General features: G+C 44.0%; 1 protein-coding gene across 1 annotated transcript in view; it reads right to left on the reverse strand.

The window, feature by feature from the left end:
- Positions 1-26347, reverse strand: part of PTPRJ (protein tyrosine phosphatase receptor type J) — a 188446-nt gene that overhangs the window by 35575 nt on the left and 126524 nt on the right. Inside the window, 8 exon segments of the mRNA XM_033206006.1 lie at positions 2225-2284; positions 2287-2487; positions 4909-5172; positions 7754-7972; positions 9065-9316; positions 11980-12243; positions 20886-21122; positions 23839-23857. Coding sequence (XP_033061897.1) covers positions 2225-2284; positions 2287-2487; positions 4909-5172; positions 7754-7972; positions 9065-9316; positions 11980-12243; positions 20886-21122; positions 23839-23857 — 1516 coding nt within the window.

Consider the following 26347-nt stretch of genomic DNA (forward strand, 5'->3'; position numbering starts at 1 on the left):
ATAATACCTGCTCCCTGAAGTTGTGTTAAAAATGTAAAATACAGTATGAGAGCACTCAGCACTTTGCAGACCCCCAACACATTATATTATTGTTACAGGAAGTTCTGAGCAATAGGCAAGTAGCATGATATCACACATCCCCGTCAGCGGTGATCCTCTTACCATTATCCACAGCCTTAAAAGACAGAAGAAACATGGTGATGTTAAGACTTCATGTCAACAGTCTAAGATGCTGACTTGCAAAGGGAATACCCTCATCTGAGGGATGCATTTTAGTAGATCCCTTATTTCGGAAGCAGATCCTCTGAGTGACTATCGGTGCTTAACCTAACCAGCACAGTTGAAGAAGCTTCTTCAAGGAGAATCTCAAAAGCCTAACTCATTTCATGTGTGTTTCAAGGAATCTGTCCCATTTCTTTATTCTACCCTCTGTATAAAAGATTTCAACTATCTTGAATCAAAGATCTAGGAAGACTGTATGTTTTTCAACCTTTCAAAAAAAAAATTTCAAATTTTTAAAACAATAAAAAACATTACGCTCTAGAATTTTCCAGAAGTTTCTCCTGGGGGGCTAGAAACAATTTAATAATTTATTTAAACTGTTTCTATAAAAAAAATTTTTTTTGAGACAGGGTCTCCCAGGCTGGTGCTGGTCTGCAACTGCTGGATCAAGCAAATCCTCCTGCTGCAGCCTCTCAAGTAGCTGGGACTATGAGTGTAGGCCACCGTAGCTGACTATAAAATGATTTTATCAATTTCAATTAGCCTTCTAGAACTGACAAACTATCACATCACAGTGTTGTTTATGAAAGACTGTAAAGAGTCCACCTGCCCAACACAGCACAGTAGTTAATTTCTAACACATCTTGACCAGAGGTTCTTAAACTTTTTGCTCTCAGGACTTCTTGACCTTCTTAAAAGTTATAAAGGCTCTCAGAGAATTTGTATTTACATAGGTTATATTTATTAATATTTACTATATTGGGGATTTAAAATGAAGAATTTTTTTAAATGTAAGATTCTACAGCATATATTCCATTAGCCCTCAGAGAGACAATGTCATCCCATATCAGATCAAAGTTGGAAAACTCCAAAAGAGAATGAGAATGAAAAAGCCAAATAACATTTTAGTATTGTTACGATAATACTACCCTGGAGACCCCTTGAAAGAACCTAGGGATCCCTAGAGAGCCCTGGACCACAATTTGAAAACAACTGATCTAGGCCAGAGGTCAGCAAACATTCTCTGTAATGGCCAGAAAATAAATATCTCAGGCTTCACAAGCCACACATTCTCTGTTGCCACTACTCAATTCTAGCACCAAAGTAGCCATAGACAGTACGTAAGCCAATGAACATGGCTGTGATCCAATAAAACTTTATTTACAAAAACAGACAGTGAGCCAAATTTGGCATAGGGGCCATTCTTATCTGCCAACTCTGTTTCAGATGATGGAATTCCAGGCAGGTGTTCAAATCATCCTGTAGAAATATTGTATTAAGAGGAAAGAATATTCATAATTAATTGGCAAGTTGGGGAAAAGGCAGATTACAAAACCACATATACAGACGGCCTCAATGTTTGTCCAAGAAATACATATATATTTGTGGCCTGGACACGGTGGCGCACACCTGTAATCCCAGCATTTTGGGAGGCTGAGGTGGGTGGGTCACTTGAGATCAGGAGATCAAGACCAGCCTGGCCAATATGGCAAAACCCCGTCTCTACTAAAAGTATAAAAATTAGCCAGGCGTGGTGGTGCACACCTGTAATTCCAGCTCCTCAGGAGGGTGAGGCACAAGAATAGCTTCACTTGAACCCAGGAGGTGGAGGTTGCAGTAAGCCAAGATCACACCACTGCACTCCAGCCTGGGTGACAGGGTAAGACTGTCTCAAAAAAAAAAAAGAAAAAATATATATATGTGTGTGTGTGTGTATATTATATATATATGTGTGTATTAAATATATGTAAGTATACATGTTTAAAAATTGTAAAATGTCACACATCAAGAGTGATTATCTCTGCTTGATGGTTTCCATGTAAGTTTTTTCTACTTGTCTGTATTTCATATAATAAATAAGCATTATTGTTATTATGAAAATTGTTAAAGGTTTTTCTTAGATAATTAAAAGAAAAACAATATTTGGAAACATTATGTTTATTAATTATGCTGATTTCCTTTAAGAAACATGATGCTTTAACAGAAAAGCCTATTTGCTTACCGGTTCTATTGCAAACTGTCCGAGACGCCCCTTCAGTCCCATTTGGTCCTTTTGGAACTATTCAAAGCAATACTTGGTTCCAGGGAACAAGCCACCAATGATAATACTTTGGTGGGTGGTTATTTCTCCCCAAGCAACCTCCTGCACACAGGATATGCACATGATATGCATCTGAAAGGATTCTGCATCATGGCTACTCCATGCTAAGCCGATCTCCGTCGTGCTGACCACTGTCACTCGGAAGTCAGAAACTGGACCAGGGGCTATGCAAAGAAAGTAAACAACTAGATTAAAAATATATTTCTCCAGGAGATAGGGATGCCCCACTTCAGAAAATATTTACACTGAGATGAAATGTACACTTAGGACACCTGATTCCTCTCTGTCTTCTTTGTATCATCATCTACAACACGAGCCCTTCGGAAACAGCTGTTTCTGGCCATGGAGAGAGCATTTGACCATGAGAATGCAGAAGCTCCGTGCTCATGCTGCACACAATCATTCACAGGAAATGAGAGGAGGCGTGAGCTCCTGTGGTCCAGGGCTCAGGCTCTGGAGGAGAACCTTGGCCACATGGGCTGCTTTATCTTGAATGCATTACTAGCCTCCCAGAGCCTCTATTCAGGGACGGACAGCAGAGACCACTCTTGACCCCCAAAATTCATTTCCCTGTTTTCCCTTCACCATACCCACCCAGATTTTTAGCGCTGTGTGTGCACAGCTGTTCAAACAAAGACCACATTTCCCAGCCTCCCATGCAGCTAGATGTTGCATGTGACTAAGTTTTGGTCAACAGAGCGAGAGCAGAGGTACTGGGTGACTTCTAGGAAGTGTCCTTTAAGGGTGGAGCACAACCTTCTGTCCTTCCTCCTTCATATAGCTGGAGTGTGGATGCAATGACTGGAGCTCATGCTGCCTGGCTCTAGAACTAACACTACAGCGGTGGCTGCAGCTTCCTGATCCCAAGATCACAGCTCAGAACATACACCCCTGGATCCAGCAGCTACAGCAGGGACTTCCTGATTCCTCCCTCTGCTCTCTGTGACCAAGGTGGTGACTCTCTGGGGGGTCAGTTCTGCAGCCTTGTCCAGGAGTCATTTCTTGGGGCCAGGCCTAAAGCCTGGTCCCCAGCTGTTATGAGCTGACTTGTGCTCCCTCACTCCCAAATGTATATGTTTATGTCCTAACCCTCAAGACCTCAGAATGTGGCTGTCTTTGGAGACAGGGTCTTTAAAGAGGTAATTAAGTTAATGTGAGGTCATGAAGGTAGGCCCTAATCCAGCAAGACTGGTGTCCTTACAAAGGGAGATGAGGACATAGGCACACACAGACTAAGGACAACCACGTGAGGGAGAAGACAGTCATCTATAAGCCAAGAGGGAGGCCTCAGAAGAAACCACACCTGCTGTTGCCTTAATCTTTAACCTTCAGCCTCCAGAACTAAGAGAAAGTCTATTTCTGTTATTTAAGCCACACAGCCTTTAGTACTTGTTCTGGTAACCCTAGCGAACTGATACACCAGCTCTTCCAATGATTCTGTGACACCTCAATTGCCAGGATAAATCCCTTTGGGTTAAAATAGCTCACAGTTTCTGTTTCATGCAACTGAGTCCTGGATAACCTCTACCGTCCACACCCTGCCTAGCACTGGGCTTCTGTTACAGGAGGGAGAAATAAACCCCTGTCTTGTTTAAGCCATGGATACTTGGGGTTTTTTGTTGTTGTTTTTAGTGGTGCTATTCGTGGCTGAACCTAATCCTAACTAATAAATAGTAAAAGAGTAAAGTAAAAGGTAAAGAAATGCAAGTATATTTCATTTTCTCAAAGAGCCAGTCCAAAATACATCTGTAAGAATGCTGAGGTGTGCTTCCTGGGAAGGAATGGACATTCTTGTGGGATAAGCCCTGGGTCCAGAGCCACACACTCCTGGGTTCAAGTCCTGCTCTGCTACTCACCAGCTCTGTGGCCCTGGGCAAACTGTTCAGCCATGAGAGTGCCGTTCCCTCATCTGTAAAAGGGGACCCCAGTACCTACCTTGGAGGCCACTGCAGTGTCTATAAATCTCCTGGCACAGTGCAAAATGCAGTGCTGGTGTCCCTACTATTGTTTAATCGTATATAATCAATATTATACCACCATACCACTAGTGCACCATTACTGTTTTATTTTACATTATTGGACCTTCTTTGGAACCAAAAGCTTTTTATTTGCTGCATAAAATCTTATTTTCAAGGGACATTTAAACAAACAAAGATGAGATGCAGCTGTGCCAGTGATTCATTATAACATCAGCACCCACGACACAAGGGGACATGAATATCCAGGTCATTTTTGTCTCCATGTATTAATTCACTCTAGGTCTCCTCCATACTGGAAAGAGAGTTACAAGCACAGGCTCCAGGTGAGAAATACCAGACGCTTAATCTCACCTCTGCCACTTTTCAGCTGTGACACCTGTCTAGCACCTCTCTCAGCCTTGGCTTTCCTATCTATAAAATAAGGCTACTGCCAACCACGTCGCAGGGCTGTTGTGAGCATACAATGTGCCAGTGCAAGGAAAGCATGTCACACGAAGCTCGGCGTGTGGTCAGCTGACAGTCACCATTATATCACACATCCTGTGTTTGGGCCTACCATGTAGCACGACAGCAGGAAAGGGTGGCGAGAGCCAGGCATGAACTCACGGGTGTGCACTTGGAGGAAGCCCGGTGTGCCCTCAGTGTCACCTAGGAAAGGACACACTGTGATGCGGTAGAAGGTGCTTGAGCGGAGTCCCGAGATGACAGCGCGAGCCTCACTGACGGTGAGATTGAGAGAATCTGTCTCCCCTGCCACATGTATCTTGTAGGTATAGTTAGATGACGACTCATTATCACTGACTTTCCAGGTCAGGGTCAGGCTTGTGGCACTGATATTCACAACGGTGACGTCAAAAACCTGAATAGCATCTGTGAGAACACAAGAGGAGTTCAAAATAACCAGAACGGCCAAGGCAGAGGGAGGAAGAGGTCATCAGGGCGTGCTGTCAAGCCCAGGAAACTCTCCTGGGGGGTGTTCCTTCCTCCTCTGCACCATCAACCACGGCTAGGAAAGCATGAGGGTCCCAGCCAAAGTCAGGCATCATCAGGAGGTGAAGAAACCACCTGGCCAGTGGCACCTACAGGGTTATTCTTTGTTCCTTTTTGCAAGTTGACTTTAGAGATTTGACCTAAATGATGACTTGGACTCTATGTGTGTCTTACCCTAGGGCCAGGGGCACCCAGAAAAGTTGTCAAACACAAATGATGCAAAAGCGAACGCTGCGATCTACGTGATCACCTGAGATCACAGAAGTCAGGACAAGGCAGGCCTGGGTTCTAGGGCTCACTCTGCTATGACACCCAACTGGGTCGCAGGAAAACCACTTGAGCTCAGCTTCCTCATCTAGAAAACTGGGAGAGCAATCCTAACCTCAAGAAAAGATAACCCAAGTGCCAGTTATTCGCCACCTGCCCACCCCACCCTCCCAACGTATCTGCTGTCCTTCCCTCACCTGCTCTGTGCCCAGGAGGTTGACCCTGCACAAGGCATCACAGGGGGGTCTTGCCATGTGGGCTGTGACCAGGTTCCACCATGAGCCAATGGGCAGGCCCCTGAAGGACCACAGGAGAAAGGAGTCGGTGCCTTCCTCCATCGCCTCCTGCTCTGGGCCTCTGTTCTAACACAACTGTGTCCTCCACTGCCCCGGCTCTCACTAGGCTCCAGAAACACCCTGTCCTCCTCTAGCCCTTCAGCCCTGGGGTGGCTTCCGCCGTGGACGAGTCTTGGGTGCTCAACAATGTCCTCTGATGGTTTCCTTAACCCTGCCCCACCTAACTAGTCACTTGAAAAGTGCAGGGTGCTCTGAGGTGGGTGGAAATGTGTGTGTGTGTGTGTGTGTGTGTGTGTGTGTGTGCATGTGTGTGTGATTTGCAACAGACTGAATGTTTCTGCCCCCATAAAATTCCTGTGTTGAAATCCTAACCCCTGATATGATGGTTTTTGGAGGTGGGGCTTTGGGAGGTAATTAGGTCATGGATTACCTCCCTCCCAAATGGCATTAGTGCCCTTATCCAAGAGGCTGGAGAGAAACCCCCCCCTCACCCCTTCAACCACACGAAGACCCAGGGAGCCCGCAACCCGGAAGAGGAAGACGGTGTTCACCCAGAGCCCAGGTATGCTGCAGCCCCAGTCTCAGACTTCTAGTCTCCAGAACCCTGAGAAATAAATGTTCATTGTTTACGCCATCTAGTGCATGGCCATTTGTTACAGCAGCCCAAACTGAATAAGATTTATTTATACATACACACTCGCCCCTTAGAGAAAGGGAAAGGCTACTATAATGATTATTTACCAAGCATGAAGACAGTTCAACGCAAACCAGGATGTGTGTGAATTCACACCACCAAGAGCCTGAGATGTAATCACTACTACTTTGCTTTTGCTCAAACTGCTTTAAAAAACAGGGACCCCAGTCCCACACAAATTCATGAGTCATTTTAGCAAATCAGGCAAAGGGCCCTTCTCCTGGCTGGACCCAGCCCTGGGTGCATGGCTTGATGCAGGGCACACAGGCCAGATTTCAGCCCCTTTCACCCTCTCACGCAAGCTTACCGTGTGCAGGACACCCCACCACTGCCAACCGCACCCATGTAGGAGCCCCTTCCTCCTCCTCCAACTAACCCACCCTCTGGAATCCAAGCCCTCCTCACCCCAGAGTCTCCCGCCTGCCACTCCTGCCAGGTCACTGCGGACCCAATGAGGTCAGGCGGCCTCTCCTACAGCCGCTTCCTCCCCACCCACCCCGACGTTAGCAAAACAAGTACAAGGGGAAGGAAGGACACAGATGGACCCTCCTTCAATGTGGATACCAGGAAAAGCTGTCATTCCTTACAGACATGGCTTCTCACCAATGTCTTGCCAAAACTTCTAGCCCTGTACAAGTAACACAGCCTGGCCAGTAACTCCCTCTAGGTATTCCCAAACGTGTTCCCCTCCCGCTCTTTTCACCAAAGCCTCCAAATATTGGTGAACTTACAGAGTGAAAGTGCTGATAAATTACAGCGAGGAAGCAGCAATGTGCATTTCAAAAGCATTTCAACAGAAAGACTGGTACGAATTACGAGGGCAGGCGACAAAACGAAACTCACTTTCTTAACTCAAAGTAGGGGAAAAATAAGCAATGATTATCTATTTTTAAGAGGAAAGTATGACGCCAGTTTGTGTCATCGGCCACCACGCAGAGCTGTGAAAGACGGCACGAGGCAGTGCCTGGTGCTCGCACACAGGAGCTGCTCCGTGTATTTGATTTCACTTAATGAGAGATGTGCACTGCCCATGGAGTTAAGAAGAAACTGAGCAGATCTGCTCTGTCCAAAATCTCCTCCAGAAAGCTCCCTCTGACATCAAAACTAGTTGTTATGCAAGAAATCACTCAGAATCAGAATCACAGGAGACAGAACACTGCGCTAGGAAACTCTGGCTGCCACCATTTTACAAAGTTCAACCTACTTGTCCTGAACTCTATAGTTTGGGGCTGTCCTTCTGTGCCATTCGCTGCTTGGGAATAAACGGTGGCATTGTATCGGGTGCCAGGCTTTAACTCGACAAGCAGGACTTCCGTGTCTCGGGACTGCTGGCTGGAGGATGAGTCCGCAGGTCCCAGGAGGGACTCATTGTGCACAGGGGCGGTGGGGTTGCCTGCCCAGCTTCTCTCTGTGTTGCTTGCATCTGTTTCAAGCACAGGAAACAAAAAGACATCAACCACAAGAGGGACACATCCCCCATCTTCCTTTGGAGGCCCCCGCCCCATCAGATGGCCATCAGACAGTGGCCACAGTTGGTGCTCCATCAATATCTGCTCCCTTCTTCCTCCAGAGAGAGAAGCAGCCCCATAAAAAGGCCTGATAGCTCCATCTCCATTTGTACTGTTATTCCAGTAGCACCACAGATATCTGGTGCTTCTCTTTCAAACTCTGCTTATTTCAGGTCATTCTCCCTTCTTTGGGACATTATCTTCTCCTGTCCCAGCATGGATTTCCAGGGATAGCTCCGTGAAGCAGACTTTGCTAATCAGACCCCACTCAAGACACATTTCCCTGGACCAGACCTTGGCGGGTGGGGCAGCTGCAGGGTGTGAAACGGGAGCAGCTGGGTTCCTGGAGTGTGCAGAGGGAACTGCTCTGGGAATGAAGTTGATAAACAGAAGGAAGCAGGAGGGAGGGATGAGAATTGCCTCATCTCTTTCTCTAAGGCTTCCCGCTAGCAGGAAAATCCACACGAGACAATAAATTGTTCCTTCTGTCTGAGTTATCCAAAGTCTGGTTTCTGTCACTTGCAAGCAAGGATCCTGACACCCACTCTGTGACTGTTTTCTTAAGTGTACGATGCAGGTTAAGTTCCTGTCCTCCTCATGGAGTTAGCCTGGGGATCCTCTACAAATGCTCTGAAATCTGCAAATAACAACGCCAATGTCAACCAGCAGACGTGATAAGTTCCTCTGAAGGCCCAACTTGGGTTGACACAGCTGTTATTTGCTCAATTGAAAGACAGAAAGCTAAAGGGGCCTCTACTCCCGGGTACCAGACTCTAAAACGTTTCAGTCCATATTGCTTTTCTCAGCCCCAGTGTGTTCCCCTGTAAAATCAGAACACGTCTCCTTCCTTCCTCATGCAGATGGGGGATCAAACTAAAATGTGGAGGAAAAGCCCTCTATAAATTCTAAATCTCCATACACATGGAAGATCAATTTATTTTTTAAAATATTAAGTTACTGAAAGTGAGAACCAGTAAGGGAGATGGGAGGTACCCTTTGTAACTCACCCAAGCCCCCTTCTGTGCCCAGGGGGTCTCCCTCTGTCTTATTTGATTGTAGAAGATATGGGTTGATGTTGTATTGAACCCCTGGCTCCAGGCCTGAGATATTGACTGCGAAGTCTTGAGTCGACTCCTCATGGCTTCCAAAGCTTTCAAGAAGCACCCGGCAGGAGGCAGTGCCATCGCCATTGCTCCAGGAGAGAGTAGCCTGCCTCACACCCGTGAGGGCAACACGGAGACCAGAAACTGGAATCGGCTCTATTTTAAAAACACAACATGCATTAATGGAATAAGATATATGCAGTCACCTTCACTAAGAATGACTGGGGTTCAGTGCTGGGAGCAGGTTTTAAAAGAAAAGAAAAAAAGAAAGAATGACTGAGGTCACTGAGGTCCCGATGTGACTCACTAAAAATATTTCCTTTCTATCACAGTCCAGTGCATTTCCATCATTTCACAGCAGGGCTGGGGGAGAAAATAACAATGCGGAAAAGAAGAAAAAACCTTAAAACTGAAATTGTTTAGGATCCACACTGGTCTCCAAGATTAACCCCAATGGTGACTGGACACTCTTCTAAATTGTCCCTTTTAAATGGTAGCATTTGGCCGGGCGCGGTGGCTCAAGCCTGTAATCCCAGCACTTTGGGAGGCCGAGACAGGTGGATCACGAGGTCAGGAGATCAAGACCATCCTGGCCTACACGGTGAAACCCTGTCTCTATTAAAAAATACAAAAAACTAGCCGGGCGAGATGGCGGGCGCCTGTAGTCCCAGCTACTCGGGAGGCTGAGGCAGGAGAATGGCGTAAACCCAGGAGGCGGAGCTTGCAGTGAGCCGAGATCACGCCACTGCACTTCAGCCTGGGCGACAGAGCGAGACTCCGTCTCATAAATAAATAAATAAATAAATGGTAGCATTTAATTACATGTGTTTTAGATATCAGGAACAAAGCCTCAACTAAAGTGACTGCCTACCAATCTAAAGGTCTCAATTCAAGACAATGCAAATAATATCATTTTAAATTACCACGACATTTTAAGTAAGCAGCACATTCGATATCCCAGCCCCAAGGGGATTTTTCAGAAGACATTCCATCTCCACTATATCCTGGCCCTTCCTCCCATCACCTTATTTGCTTGATGGTGACAGAAGTCAAACCACTTCACCCAAAATGACATGCACTCCCCTTCCTTTTCTGATAAGAACACAGAGACCCAGAGAGGCAGGGCGGTTTGCTCAAGAACACACACTCCCAGTAGCAGTGGGGACAGGAGAACCCAGGGCTGCAGCTTCACGTACAGAAAAGCACAGGTAGGGCTGTAGAGAGAGCCCTGCCTGAGGGCTGCAGGGGTCTGAAGGTGAAGACATTGGCCTAGATGATTCTAAGGCACCGTCCAGCTCCGAAACAGTGAGCTGATTCCTCACAGCACATGTCTCTCATGCAAAGATTTCTAAATCAGGTCAGTCTTGTCTTCTTGTTTTATTAAGTAAGGCGGAACCTGTAAATTCCCAGCTCGGTGACTGTGGATAGCTGTTATGAACATCACTGCACCACAGTGGTCTAGAGTTAGACTCCGGGTTCCAGTCCCACCACTTGAAGCTCAGTAACTCTGAGACGCCGGAAGAAACTTAACTTCCCCACATTACAGCGTCTTCCACTGCAGCCCCCAGGGTTACTGTGAGGACAAAATAACAACAAGGACAGCGAGGCACACGGTCCGTGCTCAATACGCAGCAGCTGACGGACCTGCTCCAGTGCAGTCCTGCGCTCGGGGATTTAAGGCAGAAAAGGACGCTGGGCCTCTCTATCGGTGCTTCCTGCCCCTCCGCATCCCCTTTCCCACGGCCACCCCCTCGGGCTCGCCTTGTCCTTGTCACCATTTCCAAGTTCTGTGCTCTTTTCTCTCATTCTCATCTCTTCTGTCTTCTCCCTGTGCTCTCCTTCTTTTCCTCTCTTTCACAAGGTAACAGAGCAAACCTTTACAGCGGGGTCCCCCCCCAAAAAAATAGGGCTCTGAGGAGCTCCAGGAGTTTTGTGAGGGTGCCCGTGACACCCATTTCTTTGGCTCTTTTCTCTCCAGTTCTTCTTGTTTTTACTTACTGGGCTCCTGGGCAAGGTTTTGTTTAAAGAAATAGTTTCCTGACTAAAAATGTTGGAAGCCACTGGTTTCGTGTTTGCTGCTCCACACTGGACCTCGTTCACCTCCAGCCATGGGGGCTCCAAGAGCTCAGGCGCCCATGGCCGACTCCAGCCCTGAGATCACACCCCGAAGACCCCCAGATCAGAAAACTAACAGAGGACCTCTTTTTTCAATTTTTGGTTCTCTTCACCTTAAAAAAGAGTGTCTCCACCTGTTTTTTGAAAATGTTTGCTTCTTTTCAGCTTAAAAAAAGAGCTCAGTTGGCAGCTATAATAGATGGCTTAGGCATTGACATCTAAGATAAATCAAAATCTAAACTGTCAAATCTGAATTAAAATTTAAATATCATCCAGCTCTTATTTCATCGGAAACACACACTCTATAAAATACATCCAACTTCCCTGCCCAACAGAAACTCCTGGGAATACAAACACAGCATCCATTTCCTGGGAGCTTAAAAGGCTGGTAATTACCATGAAAACACGTTTTTAAGGAAGTCTCTACTCCTGAGTCTTAACAGAAAAGTAGATATTAACCAACAATAACAGAAGATTTTTAAAACCACACGGAAGTAGTTAGAACTTCCCAAAACAAATAGGGCCTTCATGCTGAATGATGTGGCCACCAGAAATCTGAGGCTTGAAACAACACAGCACCTTTTCTCCTCTTCTAGTTTATGAAAACCACTCTCTTTCCAACAGGCAACTTGAATGGACAAGGCCCTAGAATACAGGATAATAAGAAATGGTTTGTCATCATCCCTGGGAGCCAGTCATCTTACCTGTGACGACATTTATGACTCTGGGATCTCCCCAAGTCCCACTGCCTGTTCCTGGAGTGATGGAGAACGTATATGAAGTTCCAGGACGTAAGCCTGTGATGTTACACCATGGTTGATACACAACAGTAACTGTCGTCTCATTTTCCATCTCATTCTTTACTACACACTTGTACTCGGAAGCAGCTGGGTCGTTACTTTCCCAGGTTAAGATCACATTGGTTGGACTGACGGAAACAGCTTTAATGTCAAACACAGGACTGGGTCCTATAATGTTTTCAAAAAAAAAAAAATTATTGCACTTCAAAAAGAAATGTAAGAGCGAGGTCTGCTCTATATGTCTAGTTTCCAGAAGTGACTTTCCAATCACAGAGTTTTATCTCTTTGCTTCCTAGACTTCCCTGCACCAGAATTTATTTAAATCCATATGCATACATGTATGTGTGTATGTTAGTAAAACAGAAGCCTTTGAAACAGAAGCAAAACTGATAGAAGTTGGTCGTGTTGGCTATGACTTAAAAATGGGGTTAAGTCTGTATAGAAGCTGATACGAAAAGATACCAAACTTTGGGAGGCCAAGGCAGACGGATCCCCTGAGATCAGGAGTTCAAGACCAGCCTGGCCAACACGGTGAAACCCCATCTCTACTACAAAAATACAAAAATTAGCTGGGCGTGGTGGCAGGTGCCTGTAATCCTAGCTACTCGGGAGGCTGAGGCAGGAGAATCACTTGAACCCGGGAAGTGGAGGTTGCAGTGAGCTGAGATCGCGCCACTGCACTCCAGCCTGGGTGACAAGACTGAGACTCCGTCTCAAAATAAAAACGAGATCAAAGATGCAAAATGAGTCCATCTCCCCATTCTCAGAAAACGCTGCATGATGCAGAAGCACATGCTAAATTTTTTGCCAAACCCTGACATCTAGAAGGAAATTCAGTGGTTTTCTGACATAAAGATAGCAGGGGCGGAGCAACATAAAAAGAAAAGAACTGGTCTTGGAACCCAGGTCTGAGATTAAAGACCTGCTCCATCCATTAGCTAGCTGTGTGACCTAGAATTAGTCCCTTCAAACCTCTCCATCTCAGATTCCTCTGTTGACAGCTCTAGCACACCACACTAAACACGATGAATTACTATTGAACCACCATGATACGATAAACAAGGGATAAGATCTGGACATTAGAAATCTGGTTTCAGGGTCCAATTCTGCTAGTCGCTCACCATGCAGTTTTACTCAAAGTAATCTCACCTCTCTGAACCTTAGTTTCATCATCTTAGATGTACAAGATCGTAAACCAGTGGAAGCCATCAGGGTTACTAACTGTAGAACTACCAAATGGATGCATCCTAATTAAGCTGAAGACTGAGGAGTAACAACCAGAAACCAAAGAGTAAAACCCAGGTGATACGGCCGTCATTCTCAAGGAGCTTCGGACTAATCCCAAAGGAGTAAAGATGGCATAAGTGTTACCATCTTGGTATGTGCATGGAAAGTGTGCCTCACCTGGCTCATGGGATATACAAACATTCATCCAATCAATAAAAAAACTGCAGGAAGCCAGGCACACTGGCTCATGCCTGTAATCCCAGCACATTGGGAGGCTGAGGCAGGCAGATCACTTGAGGTCAGGAGTTTGACACCAGCCTGGCCAACATGGTGAAACCCTGTCTCTACCAAAAATACAAAAATTAGTTGGGCATGGTGGCAGCCACCCGTGATCCCAGCTACTCAGGAGGCTGAGGCAGGAGAATCACTTGAACCCAAGAGGCAGAGGTTGCAGTGAGCCAAGATCGTGCCACTACACTCCAGCCTGGGCAAGAGAGCGAGACTCTGTCTCAAAAGAAAAAAATTAATTAATTATAAAGGCAGGAGAAGAAACAAGAGAAGGGAAAATGGAACAAGCAGGGAAGGATCCTGTGGCCCACAATTCAATAAACACCATGCCAGAAGGCCCCTCCAGGGAGTTTCCTCTTTATAAAGTGACAAGTTTACAGAGTCAGAGTGGCATATTTGGAAGATGATCGCAGTTGCTCGCATTTACAATCAATAACAATGATGGCGACGATGATAATGATAAAACAGTAACAATAGTTGCAGTGGTACAGGTAGCAAGAACAGCAGCACTCCTTTTGAGAGGCCGACCATGTCCCAGATGCTGTACAGTATGTTCTCATTTATGCCTCACAACAACTTCATGAGAAAAGTATGGCACCATTTTTTTTTTTTTTTTTTTTTTTGAGACAAAGTCTTGCTCATCACCCAGGCTGGAGTGCAGTGGCACAATCTCAGCTCACTGCAACCTCTGCCTCCCAGGTTCAAGCAATTCTCCTGCTTCAGCCTCCCGAGTAGCTGGGATTACAGGCACCCGCCACCACGCCCGGCTAATGGCACCATTTTAAAGAAGGAGAAATGCTTTAAGAAGTAAATTTTAGGCCGGGCGCGGTGGCTCAAGCCTGTAATCCCAGCACTTTGGGAGGCCGAGACGGGTGGATCACAAGGTCAGGAGATCGAGACCATCCTGGCTAATACGGAGAAACCCCGTCTCTACTAAAAAATACAAAAAACTAGCCGGGCGAGGTAGCGGGCGCCTGTAGTCCCAGCTACTCAGGAGGCTGAGGCAGGAGAATGGCGTAAACCCGGGAGGCGGAGCTTGCAGTGAGCTGAGATCCGGTCACTGCACTCCAGCCTGGGCGACAGAGCCAGACTCCGTCTCAAAAAAATAAATAAATAAATAAATAAGGAAGTAAATTTTATTGATTCACACAGGAATTCTGGGAAGGTTTTGGAAAAGCAAGTTCTTAAGTTCAGAAAAGAAATCACAGCTAACAATATTTTTTGGTCAAATGTTTTTTCTGCATCTGCTGAAATGATCATATGGTTTCTGTCCTTCATTCTGTTAATATGGCGTAGCACATTTATTGTTTCACACAAGTTGAACCCTTTTTGCATTTCTAGGAAGAATCCCACTTGATCTCTTTAATATGCTGTTAAATTAGGTTTGCTAGTATTTGGTTAAAGATTTTTGCATCTTGGCCTATAGTGTTTTGGGTTGTAGCCTTGTCTGGTTTTGGTATCAAGGTAATGCTGGTCTTGTTAAATAAGTTTGGAAGTATTCTCTCTTCCTCAATTTCTGGAAGCATTTGAGAAGAACTGTCATTAGACCTTCTTTAAATGTTTGGCAGAGGACTGGGTGCGGTGGCTCACACCTGTAATCCCAGTACTTTGGGAGGCCAAGGTGGGGAGGTCACTTGAGGCTGGGAGTTCAAGACCAGCCTGGGCAACATAGTGAGACCCCATCTCTACAAAAAAATTTTAGAAGTTAACTGGATGTAGTGGTGCACACCTATAGCCCCAGCTACTCACAACGCTAGGCAGAAGGATCATTTCAGCCCAGGAGTTCAACTTACAGTGATCTATGATCACACCATTGCACTCCAGCCTGGGTGACAGAGGGAGACACTATCTCTTAGAGTAATAATAATAATAAATAGAAATGGGAGATGTTCTATTACTGATTCAACCTCCTAACTCATTACTGGATTATTCAGATTTTCTGTTTCTTCATAATTCAATCGTAGTAAATGGTATATGGCAAGGAATTTATCCATTTCTTCTAGGTTATCAAATTTGTTGGCATATAATTTTTCATAATTGTTCCTTTGTATTTCTGTGGTATCAGTTTATAATGTCTCTCATTTCTGATTTTCTCTTACTGTCACTTTTTTCTTAGCCTAGCTAAAGCTTTGTCAATATTCTTTATCTTTTCAAAAAAATGATTTAGTTTATTGATCTTTTCTATTGTTTTTCTAGTGCCTATTTCATTTATTTCGGCTTTGACTTTTATTATTTAGTTTCTTTTACTAATTTGAAGATTAGTTTGTTCTTGTTGTTCTAGTTCCTTAACATGCCACATCAGGTTGTTTACTTGAGGGTTTTGTTTTTTGCTTTTTTCAGACAGGTTCTCAATATCCAGGCTGGAAATGTGAGCTTGCTTTTTTTTTTTTTTTTTTAATAGATGGAATCTTGCTCTGTTGCCCAGGCTGGAGTGTAGTGGTGCGATCTCGGCTCACTGCAATCTCTGCCCTCTGGGTTCAAGCAATTCTCCTGCCTCAGCCTCCCTAGTAGCTGGGATTACAGGTGTGTGTCACTACACCTGACTAATTTTTGTATTTTTAGCAGAGACGGGGTTTCACCATGTTGGCCAGGCTGGTGTCAAACTCCTGACCTCAAGTGATCCACCCACCTCGGCCTCCCAAAGTTCTGGGATTACAGGCACGAGCCACCATGCCCAGGGAGCTTTCTTTTTTGATGTAGGAGTTTCTTGCTGTCAACCTTCTTGGAAGGGTTGCTTTCGGTGTATCCCATAGGCTTTAGTATATTGTGTTTCCATTTTCATTTGCTTCAAGAAATTTTTAAATTTCCCTTTTAATTTCTTCACTGACCCATTGATTGTTCAGGGGCATCTGTGACAAAACAATTAACAATAGTTACTGTGGGAGATGGCAAGATCAGCATCACCCCTACTGGGGACCTGACCATGTCCCAGATCCTGTACCAGGGCTATACAAGCATTTTCTAATTTATGTCTCACAGTAACTTCATGAAGGTGGTTATGGCACCATTTTAAAGAAGAAGAAGAAATATGTTAACAAATTTGCTTAAGAAGTGATGTTTGTCTCAAGATATTTTTTAGTTTCTCTTTTAATTTCATCATCAACCCATTAGTTGTTCAGGAGCATGTTGTTCAATTTCCATACATCTGTGAATTTCCTGAAGTTCCTCCTGTTATTTATTTCTAGTTTGATGCCATCATCAGAAAAGACATTCAATATGATTTCACACTTCTTAACATCTGTTAAGACTTGTTTTGTGGTCTAACATATGATCTACCTGGAGAACGTTCCAAGTGCAATTGAAAAGTGTATATTCTGTAGCTATTGGATGGAATATTCTGTATATGTCTGATACACCCATTTGGTCTAAACTGTAGTTTAAGTCTGATGCTTCCTTATTGATTTCCTGTCCGGATCATCATCCACTGCTGGAAGTAAGGTATCGGAAGTCCTCTACTATTAATGCATTGCAGTCTATCTCTCCATTCAGACCCATTAATATGTGCTTTATGGCCGGGCGCGGTGGCTCAAGCCTGTAATCCCAGCACTTTGGGAGGCCGAGACGGGCAGATCACGAGGTCAGGAGATCGAGACCATCCTGGCTAACACGGTGAAACCCCGTCTCTACTAAAAATACAAAAAACTAGCCGGGCGAGGTGGCAGGCGCCTGTAGTCCCAGCTACTCCGGAGGCTGAGGCAGGAGAATGGCATAAAACCCGGGAGGCGGGGCTTGCAGTGAGCTGAGATCTGGCCACTGCACTCCAGCCCGACGAAAGAGCAAGACTCCGTCTCAAAAAAAAAAAAAAATATGTGCTTTATATATTTAGGCATTCCAATGCTGGTTAGATATATATTTACAATTGTTAAGACTTCTTGATTAATTGATCCCTTTATCATTATAAAATGATGTTTGCTGTCTCTATTAAAAGTTTTGAACTTAAAGTTTATTTTATCTGATATAAGTATAGCTACTCCTGGCTCTCTTTAGATTTCCATTAGCATGGAGTATCTTTTTCCATCCCTTCACTTTCAGTCTAGGCATGTCCTTGCAGGTGAGGTGAGTCTCTTGTAGACAGCATATTATTGAGTTTGTTTGTTTTTTTTTTAACTCATTCACACGCTCTATGTCTTTTGACTGGAAAATTTAAACCCTTTACTTTCAAGTTTATTATTGATAAGTAAGAACTTACTACTGCCATTTGGTTGTTTTCTAGACTTTTTGTTCCTTTTGTCCTCTCTTACTATCTTCCTTTGAGGTTAAGTGATATTCTCTAGTAGCATGTTTTGATTCCTTGCTTTTTAATTTTTGTGTATCTACTAAAGGTTGTTCTTTGTGGTTACCATGAGGCTTATAAAAAGAATCTTATAGTTGTAACAGGTTATTTTATGTGGATGACAACTTTGATCACATGCACAAAAACTGACCTCTACACTTCTTTCTAGTCCATTCCCCCGTCATATTATGAATTGTTTATGTCACCATTTACATCTTTTTATATGCATATCCCCCCACAAGTTACTGTAGTTATTATTTTTTAAGTATTATCTATTAACTTTCATACTAAAGATACATACGACCATGACAGTATTTATGTATTCTGAATTTGGCTGTGTATTTTACTAGTCTTATCCTTCATATGTTTTCCATTAATCATTAGTGTCCTTTTCTTTCGGCTTAAAAACTCTCTTTAGTATTTCTTATAAGACATGTCTAGTGGTGATGAACTCCCTCAGCTTTCGTTTCTCTGGGAAAGTCTTTTATCTCATCTTCATTTTTGAAGGCCAGTTCTGCTGGGTATAGTAATCTTGGTTGGCAGGTTGTTTTCCTTCAGCACTGTGAATATGTCATCCCACTCTCTCCTGGCCTGTAAGTTTCTGCTGAGAAGTCTGTTGCTAGCTCAAGTGGAGCTCCCTTATATGTTATTCGCTTCTTTTCTCTTTTTGCTTTCCAAGTCCCCATTGTCTGTGATGTCTGACAATGTGATTATGTTCTGGAGTAGTCTTGTTTGAATTGACTCTGATTGGAGTCATTTTTTATTCCCATACCAGATATTTATATCCTTCTCCAGGTTTGGAGAGTTTTCTGCTACTATTTCTTTAAATAAGCTTTCTACCTCTTTATCTTTCTCTTCCTCTAGATGAACTCCAATTCAAATATCACCTCTTTTGATGCTGTCCCATAAATCGTAGCGGCATTCTTCATTCCTTTTTATCCACTTTTTCTTTTTCCTCCTCTGACTGTGTATTTTCAAATAATCTGTCTTCAAGTTCAAAGATTATTCTTCTGCTTGATCAATTCTACTCTTGGTGCTCTCTACTACATTTTTCATTTTGTTCAAAGTATTTTTTACCTTCAGAATTTCTGTTTGCTTCTCTGTTAATGATCTCAATCTAGTCACTTATTGTTTTCCTCATTTCTTTGAATTCTTTACCTGTATTTTCTTAAAGTATGCTAGGCTTCCTTAAAACATATATTTTGAATTCTCTGCCAGACAGTTCATACATCTCCCATCTCTTTATGGTCAACCACTTCCACTTTATTTTGTCTCTCTAGTAATATCATGTTTGCCTGACTATTCTTGATCCATGTGACTCTGTGTTGATGTCTGTACATTTGAAGAAGTAGGTTCTTATTCCAGTCATTGTAGATTGGCTTCCTCTGGAAATGCCCTTCAACAGTAAGCCTGTCCAGAGATTTCTGGGCAGACCATCTGGTATGGTCCCAACCCCGAGGACTACAATGGCCACTGAAGCACTAGAGGGTGCCCTAAGCCCAAATTTTTGTAACAATACTTAACATAAGCTCCCTAGGAATTTCTTCTATTTATTTACTTTTTTTTTTTTGAGACAGAGTCTTACTCTATCAGGAGTGCAGTGGCACCAACTCCACTCACTGCAACCTCCACCTCCTGAGTTCAAGCAATTATCTTGCCTCAGCCTCCCGAGTAGCTGGGATTACAGGCACCCACCACCACACCCAGCTAATTTTTGTATTTTTAGTAGAGACAGGGTTTTGCCATGTTGGCTAGGCTGGTCTCGAACTCCTAACCTCAGGTGATCACCCGCCTTAGCCTCCCAAAGTGCCGGGATTACAGGCGTGACCCACTGCGCCCAGACCCCTAGCAATTTCTAAAAGTTTCTCATATTACCCTAGAAAAAATTCAATGATTTAACTGTGTATGTGATACTATCAATACTTCTAGAACTAATAAAACTATTGTATCACAATGTTTTTTATGAAAAAAATGTAAATAATTTAAATAATCTACCTTCTCAACAACAGGGGAGTAAATAATTTACAATGCTTCCAGACAAGTAATTCTTCAACACTGTGGTCTCAGGGCCCTTTTAACTGCTTAAGAATTATTAAGGCTCTTGGAGAATTTTTGTTTATATGGGTTATCTTGATTAATATTTACCATACTGTATTATAAATTAAAAAGATAAAGTTTTTTAAACATAACAATACGAAAGCATACATTCCATTAGCTGTTAGAGTGACTGCATCATCCCATATCATATAGAATCTGCAAAACTCCACTGTACACTCATGATAAAATGAGAGTAAAGAAGCCAAATAACATGTTAGTGGCATTATGATAATACCCAGAAATACCTTGAAAGAATCTAGGAGACCCCTAGAGGTCTCTGAACCACAGTTTTAGAATCACTGATCTAACCCAGGTCTCAGCAATGGTTTTCTGTAAGGGCCAGAGAATAAATATCTCAGGTTTTACAAGCCACATATTCTCCATTGCCATTACTCAATTCTAGCATGAAAGCAGCCACAGGCAGACTCAATAAAACTTTACTTACAAAAACAGGAAGTGAGCCATATTTGGCCCAAGGACCATTATTATCTACCAACCCTGATTTAGACAACAAATGCCAGGCAGGTATTAGAACTGTCCTGTAGAAATGTACATACTAACTGGGAAGAATACTTGTAATATATTGTTGAGAAACTACATGTAAAGGATGACCTTGATACTTGTAAAACAAAATAAAACATATATATATGTATATACATACGCACACAGGCACGTATACATCTTAAAATTGTAAAACTCGTATATCAAGTGATCAGTGGTTATCTCCAGTTAACGATTTACTTGTTATTCTTTTCTTCTTGTCTATATTTTATATAATGAATATGCATTACTATCATTATAAAAATTGTTTTAAAGGTTTTCTTAGGTAATTGAAAGAAGAACAATATTTGGAAAACATGACATTTTAAATTATACCGATTTCCTTTAAGAAACATGACTGTTCGGTAGAAAAGCCCGTGCTTACCAGTAGCGCTGGGAGTTTTCTGAGATGCTCCATCAGTCCCATTAGATCCTTGTTCAGGTGTTCTTAAACTATCATTGGCTCCAGAGTCATCGCCACCCTCACTGGTATTTGTTGGCACCTGAGGTGTTCCAGTTCCATTCTGTTTGTGAAAGGATCCTGCTTCACTGCTGATCTGAGCTACCCCACTTTCCCCTGTGGCAACAGTTGTTACTGAAGGGTCACGAGTTGGACCAGGGGCTATGCAAAGAAAGTAAACAATTAGATTAAAAATACATTTCTCCAGGAGACAGGGATGCCCCACCTCACACACTACACTGAAATGAAATGCAAACTTAGGAAAACTGATCCCTCTCTTTCTCTTCTTTGTATCATCACCTACAACATGAGCCCCCTCAGATACTGCTGTTTCTGGCCACATGGAGAGTACCTGGCCATGAGAGTGCAGAAGCTCCGTGCTTACACTGCACACAGTCATTCACAGGAAATGAGAGGAGGCGTGAGCTCCTGTGGCCAAGGGCTTAGGCTCTGGAGGAGAACCTTGGCCACACTGGCCGCTTTATCTTGAATGCATTACTAGTCTCCCAGAGTCTCTGTTCAGGGAGGTGCAGCAGAGACCACTCCTGACCCCCAAACTCCATTCCCCATTTTCCCTTCATCATACTCCTGGACATTTTTGGCCCTGTGTGTGCATGGCTGTTGGGAACAAAGATCACATTTCCCAGCCTCCCATGCAGCCAGATGTTGCACGTGACTAAGTTCTGTCCAACAGAGTGTGACCAGACGTTCTGTCTGACTTCTAGGAAGAGTCCTTAAAGGGTGGAGCACAACCTTCTGTCCTTCCTCCTTCTTATACCTGTAGTGTGGATGCAATGACTGGAGCTCACGCTGCCTGGCTTCCAGCACTACAGCGGTGGCTGCAGCTTCCTGATCCCAGGATCACAGCTCAGAACATACACCCCTGGATCCAGCAACTACAGCAGGGACTTCCTGATTCCTCTCTCTGCTGTCTGTGACCAAGGTGGTGACTCTCTAGGAGGTCAGTTCTGCAGCCTTAGTCTGGGAGTCATTTCTCAGGGCTAGGCCTAAAGCCTGCTCCCCAGCTGTTATGAGCTGACTTGTGCTCCCCCATCCCCAAATTCGTATGTTGAAGTCCTAACCCCCAAGACCTTGATCTTATTATAGCAGCCCTGGCAAACTAATAGAGCAGCCCTTCCAACGACTCCGTAAACTCTCACTTCCCAGGGTAAACCCTTTCAGTTAAAATAGCTCATGGTTTTTGTTTCCCACAACTGAGCCCTGGCCAACATTCTACGATCTACGGTAGATGTCTGCATAGAAGTGTTCTTCTGCAGCAGTGATTCAAGCCTGTACAAGGTACCCGCCAGTTTATTTATTAAACTAACTAACAGGAAGAAAAACCAACTGCAGAACTCTTCCCATTGTTTGTACAGGCTCTAATTACCATTAGTAATTGAGATTTGCTTTATTGGAGGGTTTCAGCAAGATCTGCCCTTGTGTATGCTTCCATGAGTACAATCTAATTATTTTATCTCTATTCTATCTCACAAACTGAGATTTTACCAATCAGGAAAAAAAAGTTCCCAAATTTTGGGAAGAAACAAAAGCCACTGTTTTGTTTTGTTTTGTTTTAAAAGGTACATTTTTTAAAACTACCAACTACTATTATCTTTAATTATTTTTTTTTTTTTTAAACGGAGTTTCATTCTTGTTGCCCAGGCTGGAGTGCAATGGCGTGATCTCAGCTCCCTGCAGCCTCCACCTCCCGGGTTCAAGCGATTCTCCTGCCTCAGCCTCCCAAGCTGGGATTACAGGCGCGTGCCACCACGCCTGGCTAATTTTTTGGTATTTTTAGTAGAGACAGCGTTTTACCATGTTGACCAGGCTGGTCTCAAACTCCTGAATTCAGGTGATCCGCCTGCCTTGGCCTCCCAAATTGCTGGGATTACAGGCATGAGCCACCACAACCAGGCTTCAATTCTTATAGAAATGTTTTATGACCAAAAAATTAGTAAGATCAGATTGTCGGGGCCAAAAAATAAATAAATAAATGATCCCAGGATGGATGGTGCTTTCAGCTGAATATATTTAAGCTTCTGTAAAAAAACTTCTAATCATATCCTTTCTAATCATATCCTTTTTTTTCTCATTTTATTACACTGTCAGCAGTGTCAGCAGTTGGGACTCAGCCCTGTACATGAAAGCAAAACATGCAGGAGTCCAGGTCTCGTTTTCCAAAGGTTATGCCAACCTTGCACACCATTCCTTAAATGTAGCAATGTAGCAACAAAAGGGCAATGTAGCAACACAAGAAAATACTTAAAGGATAACTAACAGTACATAAACAATATACAAATACTGTATTACAATTTCAACTAAGTTAAATCGCCCACAAATGGGGCTTGAAAAAAATTACAGAAAATATAAATTTTCATCACGATTGCACAATTAATTAATTTTTTTTTTCCTTTGTTGTTTCCACCCTTACTCCTACTTCTAAAGAAAAACTGGGGCCGGGCCTAGTGGCTCACACTTGTAATCCCAGCACTTTGGGAGGCCGAGGCGGGTAGATCACCTGAGGTCAGGAGTTCAAGACCAACATGGGGAAGCCCTGTCTCTACTAAAAATACAAAAAATTAGCCGGACATGGTGGCACGTGCCTGTAATCACAGCTACTTGAGAGGCTGAGGCAGGAGAATCGCTTGAACCCGGGAGCCGAGATGGGGACTCCAGCCTGGGCAACAGAGCAAGACTCCGACTAAAAGAAAAAAAGAAAGAAAAGAAAAGGAAAGAAAAGAAAAAGAAAAATTGGAAACCGAGCAGGTTTTATTTAATAAATTAGCATTAGCATTTTCACATTGCTGTTAATGTTGCTATGTGTCCATTAGAGGGCAGTAGCGAACAACACAAGAATGGAAAGGAAAACGGTACTCACGGTCACCTGCGCACAGGATCTGAAACAGAAAAAGAAAACGGAAGTCAGCAGATTCATTCAGCCATGGAAAATGCAAATCAGAAATAAAGCAGTTGAGGATTTAATAATGGGGGTGGGGTGGTAAGAAGCACATTAAGCAAAGGTCGGCTGGTCACGGTTAGGGCGTCTTGGGACATTAAACACAGGGAATCATTGCAACCTCGGGTCAATTACAAAGGATTAACTGAGTTATGTGAGGGCTGGCGGCTGCTGACTCCCAGTGCCCAGTGTTTCTCCCCAGACACATCCCCCCACCTCCAGCCCTCTCCCCAGAGCACTCCCCAGGTCAGCACCTCCCTCTACCCACTGTGTGATGAGTTGAAGCAGGACACAGAAGCAGACACCAGACTGTGGGGGCCAAAAAAGGGCACTTGGGTGGGTGGGAGGGGGGTACCAAGACCACCCCTTCCCCAGACCCATTTCCCAGTCCTGACAGCACGGTGGACACCAGATGTGCAGCAGAAGAAATCCACTGGGTTTGGGATTTTCACTGTACAAAAATTCATCTTTTTCTATCAGTAGGTGGCAGTAAAATTTTTTAATCACATGTCAAGCAGCTTTGGGAAGAATTAGTGTTTGACACACAAGAGGCCTTAAAGGTTTAGCTGACAGTGTCAGCTGGGGAAGGGAGCAGCCCTCAAGGATATTCATTGTGATCCATAATTATTTCCCTATACTTTAAAAACCTAAAGTGATTCAAGGTTGTACACTCTATTGTTTCATAAACACATCTTTTCGGTGAATAGAATTTTTTTTTTTAAGTAGGATTGTCACAAAGAATAAAATAATCAAAAAGGACCCTGGTGGAAAAAACTATCCTCCTACTTTCCATGACACTTAGAATAAAATTCAAACCCAACCACAACCCACCAGCCCCTCTGGTCTCGCTGCCCACTCACATTCTCGAAACTGATTCTCCCCTAGAGCCTTTACATATTTACTCACTCCCACAAACACATTCTGCCCAGACCTTTTCATGGCCTGCCCAAAACGCCACCTCCTTGGCAAGTCCTTCTCCAAGCAGCCATGGAAACCAACAACCCTCACTCTCCATCCATCACTGACTCCTCCAACCACACTGTGTGCTCCATGAGAATAGAGACCTTGTCTGTGCCCTGTGGCTAGAATGGTGGACACAGTGGGCGCTCAATAAACGGCACTGGAAGGAAAGAACGAACCCAGAGGGGAAAGTCTTGCCCCAAGGTCCTCCAACTCTCAAACTTCCCATTCCCACCTTCCACCCTACCGTCAAGTCCTTCGCATCTCGGGCCTACCATGTTCCAGCTCATCTTTCTCCTCCAGCCCCTGCCCTTCAATCTATGCTGAGCCTCAATCCACAGTCTATGATGAATCATAGGAGAGAGGGAGAAAAAAGAGAAGTCAGTAGCTAGGCAAGTCGCACAGGGCAGCAAACATTTTTTTGCCCAGTTAGAGGAAAGATTAAAGTAAAAGCACTGTGGGAGGCTATACTTGGAAATGCATTCTGTGGATAAAAAGGAACTCTAACTTACTAAGTACCTACTATGTAACAGGCACTGTGCTAGGCTTTCTACATCCCTTGTCTCAGCACAGAACCGTGGAGTGACGGCTAAGAGCTGGGACCTGGACTTAGACCACCTGAAGGAAGTCGTTCACTGCTTCTGGCCATGTGACTGTGGGCAGGGCAGCTTGCTTAATTAACCTCTCTGTCCCTCCCTGTCTGTATCTGCCAACAGGACGATCCCTGCTTTAACGAGAGTTAAGTTAAATGATCTATTTGCGCTGCTGCTGTCACCATCATCATCCTTACCACTTCACAGCAACCCTGTGAGGCACTTTTATCCCCATTTTACAGATAACACCACCGAGGCTCAGATCCTCCTGATAGAAACCAATGTGTAATCTGAAGCTCATACTCTCCCCAGCATTGTTTTCCAAAGTATTTTTTGAATAATTTATTTTTATAATTTTTTGTTTTTTAAGAGACAAGGTCTCACTCTGTCACAGGTTCACTGCATCCTTGATCTCACATGCTCAAGCGATCCTCCCACCTAAGCCTCCCAAGTAGCTGGGACTACAGGCATGCACCACCACACCCAGCTAATTTTTTTATTTTTGTATGGGGACAGGATCTCACTTTGTTGCCCAGACTGGTCACAAGCTCCTGGGCTCAAGCAAGCCTCCCACCTTGGTTTCCCAAAGTGCTGGGATTATAGGCAGGAGCCACCATGTCCAGCTTTTTTCTCCAAGTATTTAAATAGACCAACAACCCAGTTGCAGAGGGCATGGAGGCCCAGAGACAATAAGTGGCGTGTTCACAGAAACACAGCCAGAGAGGACGCACAAGAACCAGAACCCAGATCTTGACCTCCACCACTCTTCCTTACATCTTCACAGCAAAGTCACTAGGACAGATGACCCAAAGCTTCTGCTGGTCCCCGTAGCTGGACAGAAGGAGCAAATACTAAGAAAAGAGATCAAGCTCATGATT

This window comes from Trachypithecus francoisi, unplaced genomic scaffold (assembly GCF_009764315.1).
Source record: "Trachypithecus francoisi isolate TF-2019V2 unplaced genomic scaffold, Tfra_2.0 Lachesis_group8, whole genome shotgun sequence".
Classification (NCBI taxonomy): Eukaryota; Metazoa; Chordata; class Mammalia; order Primates; family Cercopithecidae; genus Trachypithecus; species Trachypithecus francoisi.